The 8802-nt window shown below is 35.3% G+C and overlaps 1 protein-coding gene across 1 annotated transcript; it reads left to right on the forward strand.

The window, feature by feature from the left end:
* Positions 1–4881: 4881 nt before the first annotated feature.
* Positions 4882–5965, forward strand: LOC110094980 (protein G1-like3). The gene has a single exon (XM_020820342.2). It carries the CDS (start codon positions 5043–5045, stop codon positions 5634–5636), a length of 594 nt encoding a protein of 197 aa, XP_020676001.2. The 5' UTR covers positions 4882–5042; the 3' UTR covers positions 5637–5965.
* Positions 5966–8802: the final 2837 nt, after the last annotated feature.

Here is an 8802-nt window from a genome sequence, read left to right on the forward strand (position 1 = left end):
TGCAAGGACTTGGGAGAGCAGGAAGGTTGATGAGGGTTTTGATGAAATGGAATGTGATATTTTATATGTAAAATAATTTATTTGACTCAATGTTGTGGTGCCTAGGACCCCAAAGCTGCCACGCTCATTTATTTTCCCAAAAAATATCAGAGCTCAATGCCTCATTACCACTCATGTTAGAGCCACAACACTCCCTCACACAAATTTTTTAAAATTTAGAGAAATTAAACTTATGGTTATTACACTAGCAGTAGCAAGCCAGCATTGGCGACCAGAGGTGGTGGGCAGCTGAGGGTGGTAGTGGACGGTGGTAGACGGTGAAAGTTAATGGAGGTGGATGTTAGTGGATGATGATGGTGCGTGGCAGTCAGAGGCAGCGGTGAGTAACAATGGCGGAAAGCTAAGATGGTGGTTAGCGAAGGTGGCAACGATTAGTGGTGCAAGTACGTGGTATATTTCATATTCATTTGAATCAAATGAATTCCAAATGCATTGAAAATAAACTCCATAACAAATTCCAACTAAATTGAAAATTTACTCCGAATTTAGCTTATTTCAAACCAAACACTATAATTTTTTAATTTATGATTTGATTTATGCTTCATTTGGTATAGCTTTCATATTACTTTATAAAACAACTTTATAATATAAAATTTGTTTGAAAAAGAAAATTTTGTAATAAAAAGCTGCTTTAAAATGATTACTTTCAACTTAACAATCCTGAAGTTCACATCTTTTATATTTCTATCTCAGCAATAAAACTATTCTTTTTATTTTCTTGAATAAAATAGGAAAAAAAAAATGGTGCGCTTGGGCAAGAGTAGATAACAACTCCAACGGCATAGAAGAGATTGCATTAAAGCGAATTAAGGTTTGCCCACAAGAATATGAGCAAAGAAAGCACTGAATGTGAAAGCTGAGCAGAAGTAGCAAGCACCAAAATTAACAAACAAGATAAATTCGAGGAGACACCATGGAACTGAAACAAACAGCAAAACAATCCGTGCATAGAGAGAGGGTCGATGTTGACACCATATCATCAAACAAAGATAACTACCAAAAAAAAAACATTAAAACTGGAATCCTCAAGATAAGGGTCCCCATCACCAAATGACCACACTTCATGCTCCATAATCAGGACAGCATCCCAGCGAGCAGATATTGCTCGAAGGATTCCCCAACTAGAAACACCCAACAAATGCCCGACAAATCCATATAATTGCAGAATATATGAGCTTCCATGTACAATCAGAGAATCATTTAAAGGCCAAGAATTTGACCCCACTGGTGAAACAAAAACACCTCTGATTGCACACAAAATAATATATGAATCATGAAGCAGATTTCGGAAATATATATTCTATTGTGATCGCCTTCCAATACCACTATGCATATCAAGTTGTCTAATTTTCTATTATATAAAATATAAAGAATATAAAATTAAAATTATAAATGTTCTAAATAAATTCTTTCTGAATCCTTTCTATCTTATAGGATCATGTCATGAATAATTTAAATGTAATCATGGGAGCAATTCATTATAGGTGTGTTCTACCCCATTGAAATCGATAGCACGTCACTTGAGATCTATAAGAATCAGCAAAGATGGTTAGCTAAATCTTGGCAGAAGGAACTTAGCACGAAAAGCAGTAATGAACAGATCATCCAGAGCCAAAAGCATAGGACAGCGCTAAATAATGCAGAAGGCAGATATGAGACCATAAAATTGAAGTTTACTAAGTAATACAACGGCACAAAAAACCTGTCTCCTGAGATACCCAGCAATGAAAATCCAACAACTGCAGCAAAAGCAAATCATTAATGATCAGAAACGACAATAGAAAAGGATTATGATATCAACAACCACTACCAAAAAACAGTATTTTTTCGCGTCGTATGCTAGAAGTGGTTTTGAAACCGCTGCCAAAATCCAAATTTTGCATCGGTTTTAACCGATACAAATAGCACCGGTTTTAAAACCACTGCAAAGTAAAATGTAGAGATTATAACTACTAGGAAAAGTCAAAAATTATGCTGTGATAGTCCTATTTTTTGATAGTAAACAGAGATCAGCAAATAATGATAGGAACCAAGAAAAATTCAACAGACAAATCTTTCAAAATTTTTGATGAGATCAAAACCAAGATCCGCAACACACTAGAAAAAAAAAATTTAGATTGACAAGCAACCAGAAGACATTTTATTAAAATTATTTGATAGTAAAATTTTATCTTATGACAAATAATGATTTTCTTAATAAAATATATATATCTTTTTCAGTGTGACACTTTTGTCAAGCTTTACTCATATATCAATACAAATTAAATCAAAACTAGGATTTACAAAGGGAGTTGTTTTGCCAAATTAGCTCTTTTGGTTCGTGACCTTAGACACACCTAGCCTCTACTGGACCACTTAGGTCCAACCCATAGGTAATTAAGGTCATCCGATCATTAATTGAAAGAACTCCTCTGACCATACAAAAGTAAATTTATTTTTACTAATGCTCATAGAGCTAGGCATTAGTCTCTAATTTTTCTCATCTAAACTTTTTTTTTTCTTTTTTTTTTTAATTAAAACCCACCACCGGGCCTACGCGTTAATATCGGGAAAAAGTTACAAAGTCCTTAAAGGGACCTCTAGCTCACTATTGCTCCAAAGAGCTACAATCAAAATAAAAAAGAAGCCTAAGAGCCGGAGTTCCCTACTAATCAAAATTACATAATAAACTAGCAACATTCTAATAAGCAGAAAACAAAAGAGAAAGGAGCTCACAAACAGCAAAGCCCTTCCAACAGCATCCGTATCCTGCACAAAACGAGCGCGGAGCTCCAAAAACCTGGAAAAAAAGGCCTGCAGAGATACTTATAGTTCTTTAATTTCTCCACTTGAGCATTACCTCTAAACCTGCAAAGAACTCTCAAAAGAAGCAAATAAACATGACCGAAAATATCACAAAAAAGAGAGCCGTAGTTCTGATGGAAGGTATTACAGATTACAAGCAGAATAATAGCCTTAAAATTAATATTGAAAATCAACTTAAAAAGCCTAGTGAGCCCAAAAACTTTCCCCTTCCGTAAAATCATATAGTCAGAGAGCTTAAAAACCTTATAATTCATCCAACTAAGCAAAATGTCCCCCTCCTTCCAGATGACAACCTCACAGCTATTAAAATGATACCGGAAATTGATCAGCCCCACAAGCCAATAAGACTTACATAAATAATCCTTCCAATCACATAACAAGGAAAATTCAATTTTCCAACCATACTCCAAGATGCAGGCAAAGACATCCAAAGCAATAATATTACCAACCAACATGCAGGACCACATAAAAATGAGACGAATGAGAAACAACCCAAAGACCAAAATCCAGAAAGCTAAAACCGAAGGGCTGGTGGAAGCACTGTTCCAAGCATTAGTCCATAAATACACAAGAGGAATAGGGAAATACTCAGCCAACCACAAAGCATTATAGGTAACAAAAAAATTAGAAGGATGAATCTTTAAAATCAGAGAACAAAAAACCCTCTGACCAATATTGCAGAAAAAAAGCATCAGCTTCCAGTAAATCATAGGTCCAGTCAAAAAATTGCAGCAAAACCTAGAGAAAATTCTAAAAGACTTAGTGACATTAATAATAAAGCCCGTCCGCTTGAGTCTATTTCTTCCTCTCCTTGACCGGTTTGTCCCCTAACCTAAGCGCACGCTCGTGTTAATACAAATTAAATCAAAACTAGGATTTACAAAGGGAGTTGTTTTGCCAAATTAGCTCTTTTGGTTCGTGACCTTAGACACACCTAGCCTCTACTGGACCACTTAGGTCCAACCCATAGGTAAGGTCATCCGATCATTGAAAGAACTCCTCTGACCATACAAAATTAAATTTTTTTTACTATTGCTCATAGAGCTAGGCATTAGTCTCTACTTTTTCTCATCTAAGCTTCTTTGTTGACTTCAGATGGTAAAGTCCTCAGACCAGGGAGAATTATAGAGCTTAATACATCACTTGAAGCAGTCCCCATTATAGTTAATATCTACTACTAAGTGGTTTAGGTTGGCTGGATTTTTCATTTTGAAGTATTTCATATAATTTTTTTTTAAAACTTAAGCACTTTCTATTCATTTTCCTAATTTCATGTAGCCAATCATTGCTAGTTAAGATAATTAAAATTTCTCCTTAGGGAACTCCACTTCTCGTATACAAAATACAAAATAATGTTGAATAAAATATTAATTAAACCTGCTAAAGTTTCTTAGCTATACAAAAAAATATAGTTCGCTAATCCATAGGTATTCACATGGTGACTGCATTGATTGCAATTAAAAGTAATCCTCCATTGTCCATCTGACTCCTCCAACTTTTGTCTCCATCAACCTTTCAACTCAGTCAAATCTTTTTCTCATTTACAGTAATACCATCGTCCTCTTCCCCGTTTTTCTCCTGCCTTCCCCTCCTCTTCCCCGACGAGGCGACGAATCTGTCTTCTCTTTTCTCAACAATCTCATCCTCTTATTTAGAAAATTTTTAAAAAATGAGGAATACTGCATATTTTTCTAAAAAAAAAATAAATATTTAAAGAAGTATGAACAAAAAAATATTATTAGGGTCCAACTTTTATGAAAGTTTTCAATTTTTAAAATTTACTGGTATATTTATAAGAGAATATTCTTATCCAATTATTTTTTCATCTCTCTCTAAAATAAAATAATTAGTTAAATATATTGAACATTTCACAGAATAAAATAAATTAGAACATCATATTAAAATATTTTTTTAAAAAAAGTATCTTTTACCTGTCTGTGTAACCACTAATTAAAAAAATAAGAAAAAAAAAAGGCTATCTTACATCCATAGCAAGCAGCAAATTCTCCATCCCCCAAAACTACTTGTCAAATACAACTAAAACACAGATCTCTTACTCTCCAACATCCCATTTCCCCTCTTCCCCAACATCAGCTGTTCGTTTTACTTCCCTTACCCTCTCCGCCAAATCATGCATCAAAAAAAAATTTTGATCTCCTAACCCTAAATCTCCATCCATGGACAGTCCTCCTTCCGATGAGTTCTCTATCACCATCCCAATTCCAATTAACCCTTCCTCCTCCTCTTCCACCGCTGCTTCCTCTTCTACCTCATCTTCCTCCTCCGCCCCTTCCCCAAGTCGCTACGAATCACAAAAACGCCGCGACTGGAACACTTTCGGTCAGTACTTAAGGAATCATCGCCCTCCACTCTCACTCGAACGCTGCAGCGGCGCTCACGTTCTCGAGTTCCTCCGATACTTAGATCAGTTCGGCAAAACCAAAGTTCACACGCAGATGTGCCCTTTCTACGGCCACCCCAACCAGCCCGCTCCTTGCCCCTGCCCTCTACGCCAAGCTTGGGGTAGCCTCGACGCGCTTATCGGCCGACTCCGCGCTGCGTATGAAGAGAATGGAGGCCGGCCGGAGACTAACCCCTTTGGCGCACGCGCCGTGCGGCTTTATCTCCGTGAGGTGCGTGACATACAATCCAAGGCGCGGGGAATTAGTTACGAGAAGAAGAAGCGCAAGAAGCCGCCTCCAGCCGCTTCTGCAGCAGATGAACAACATATGTACCCCCCCGGCTCTCCGCCTTCGGCTGGTTGCGCTTGAGATCTAGAAACTGGTAATATTTATATATATATATATATACACGTATAAATATTATAACTGTGCGAACTTCTGAGTATGAGATATATTATTGGTTGGCTTATTAGTTTATGCTGCACTTCGTTGAAAGAGTTGGAATTCATCTATTGGACCTTTGGACTATATCTCAATGCTTGATTTGGTCTGTTTTTTGTTTTCCTTATACGATACTGTTGGTATTGGAGTTGCTGTTCATAGTGGGGGTGACTGTGGGGGTTTAAGTAAAAGATGAGGAGAGCGAACAAGCGTATACAGAGATAGTTAACCCTTTTTTGGCCTTTCATGAAATTTACCGTGAAAGTCGCATATAAATAGGTTTACTGTACTGGAAAGGTCAGCAATTGTGCCAGGTTAAGTGGCTCCATGATTTGCTTACCTTTTTTAGTAACAGGAGGGGGGTGTTTGACATGATCGTTACCCGCATGTACTTCCCCTCTCAAGGTTTTCTATTTTGGCAGGAGAATAACATTTCTCAGGTTAATCTTAGTGGTGAAGCTGGCTAGCAGGTTTGTTCGGTTCTTTTAATGATTGGATGCATCTATTTTCAATAAGCTTGAGAGATCACTTCGCTGAACTTCTTTTTCCTTCTATGGCAATTGCAATTAGGTTTCTTTTTTTGGTCACTGAAGAGAAAGGAATGGAAGAGTAATCGTATGGTATCAGATAGAGGACTTACTGTGGTTCCTTCACCATAATTATATGGCACAAAATGACAAGTAGGGACACACATCCTTGACATCATTTTTGACTCTCTCCCTCTCTCTCTCTCTCTCTCTCTCTCTCGCTCTCTCTCTCTCTCTCTTCATAAATCACATCTAAATGTTCATGTTATGCTTATTTGAAAAAGAAAATATAACGCATAGCGTTCATTTCCTTGTTTGCTGTATGGATCGATGAATATGTAGGCAATTAGTTGATGAATGTGAGGACAAGAAGCCTCCTATTGCAATCCATGGAGGATGTCATGATGAGTAAGTAGCTTTGTAAATGTCATAAATGGTTGCACGACTTGCACTGTGGCTTTTTTGTAAAGTGATGGGGGGAATAGATGAGAGCTAAATGGTGAAATTTGAAGGTGTATTTACTTAATGCAATATAGGCAAAATAGGTTGCTTTTTGTAGATAGATAATAGGTTCCTATGATAGTGGAATGATAAAGGGTTCTTCTTTTGTGAAAATAGTATCGATCCTATTGTTGCACAGTGCTAATGTTTAAACATGTCGGAAGAGTTATTCTAATTACAATTGGGGCTGTTTTAATAGAACTAGTAGGATTTCTTCCTCGGAAGAATTGAGTGTTTCTTGCTTTGAATATAAGGTTGCTGAGATTAGAGTTTTAGTGAGAAAAAAAAGTCAAATTTTAAAGTTGCGTTTTTTATAATTTGAATCTATTGTGATGCTCCATTTATTGACAAGGGCCTCTAGGATAACTATTCACAATATCGTCTAGCATAGTAGGTTCGTAGGGAGCACATAATTGCATGAAATGGAGGACAAGTCTCATTATGAAGGTCATCAATTGAGTCAGCCACATATCTGTTAGCATAATAATTAAAATTTAGTAAATTAAGAATTAAATAAAAATGAGAAAACAGATATGATAAAGATCATCAATTCGTTATTTAGTGAGATCTATAAAGGGCTCCAATATATCTCTTCATTTTAAAGGAGAGATGCAACAACAATTAATCTTTATATCATGTTCAAGATTTTTTTTAAGGCTCAGTTTGGGATAGCTTTTTTAGTGCTTGTTAAAATAGCTATCTAGTACAAAAAATTTATTTTTGTACTAAAAAGTTGTCTTAAGAAATAATAAGAAAGCCATCCCAAATGAAGACTAAGGTTTCATTTGTGATGACTTTTTACTGCTTTTTAAAGCAGTTTTTTAATAAGAAATTAAGGCTTTATTTGAGACGACTTTTTTATTACTTCTTAAAATGGATTTTTAGCACAAAAATTTTAATTTTTGTACTACAAGTGTGTTTTAAGAAGCAATAAAAAAGTTGTCCCAAACGAAGCCTAAATTTTTGTATTTCAAAGCTATATCAAGAAGCAGTAAGAGAAAGTATTGAGATTTAAAAAAAAAGTTTACAAAATCTTAATCTAATACAACCTCTGATGACTATAAAACTTGGAGATTGAAGAAATTCCTTAGTTAGAAAAGTAGTCACTCTTGATGAGATCTTTTGTAGCTATAGAAATCATGAGGATAGAACTTGTGAAGCATAAAATTTTGACAAAAAGTTTCTTCTTCTTTTCCCTTCTCATAGGAAAGAATATTTTTGGGATCTCTTTGATAAGGGATTATATATTTGTGGAGAAAACCCACCTTCGGGCCTACAAGCTTATATCTTGAGAATCTACACCCAATTCCAACTAAAAAACAAATGTATATGAAGCATGACTTAATTATCTCTTAAAACAAGAATATAATGTCATTGTCATTATTAATGCTATATGGATCCACTAACTAATTATGAAGAGAAGGTTCAATAGATAGAAGAATAACTCCCTTATTTAAATTATAACCCCAAATATAAACCCTTTCACCTATAGTAGTAACAATACATGGATAACTTAAGCTTCATGAATCTAATACACCCCATCATATGAAAAAAAGAAATATCTCCATGTTGATTGGAAAGGATGCTTTCAAGGGAAATGGTGGATTATTGTTATTGTTAATATTGACATTTGAGGGCATAAATTCCTCTATAATCAGACTATTTTAAACCACCAAATTTTCACTTAAGGGAGTCAGATCACATATTGTGCACCTTTAGAATGGAAATAGTCATTCTAGTAAAATTTACTTGTTATGATTTTTCATGGATGATGTAACGTTAAATAATTATATAATGTCCATTCATTTGACCACGCGAGCAAATCTAGTTTTTTAAAATCATCTGAGTATCTATAATTTTTTTGAGTCAACATAAACTTTATCCTCAAAATTTTGTAAAGTATCCAACTAAAATACAAATCTTGGAGCAAATGTCCCATAGAGAAAAGTAGTAGGAAGATCATTTATGAGTAGCTGATAAATTATTGATGCTAAGAGAAAATGGGTATGAAATCGATCATTTACTAAGGAAAGAAAATTCAAATTGGGATTATGGAAGATTCCTTA

This window comes from Dendrobium catenatum, unplaced genomic scaffold, assembly GCF_001605985.2.
Source record: "Dendrobium catenatum unplaced genomic scaffold, ASM160598v2 fragScaff_scaffold_501, whole genome shotgun sequence".
In the NCBI taxonomy this organism is placed as follows: Eukaryota; Viridiplantae; Streptophyta; class Magnoliopsida; order Asparagales; family Orchidaceae; genus Dendrobium; species Dendrobium catenatum.

What these genes read in the sequence shown, in the direction of transcription:
- LOC110094980 (XM_020820342.2), top strand. Translation starts at nt 5,043, where the DNA reads ATGGACAGTCCTCCTTCCGATGAGTTCTCTATCACCATCCCAATTCCA.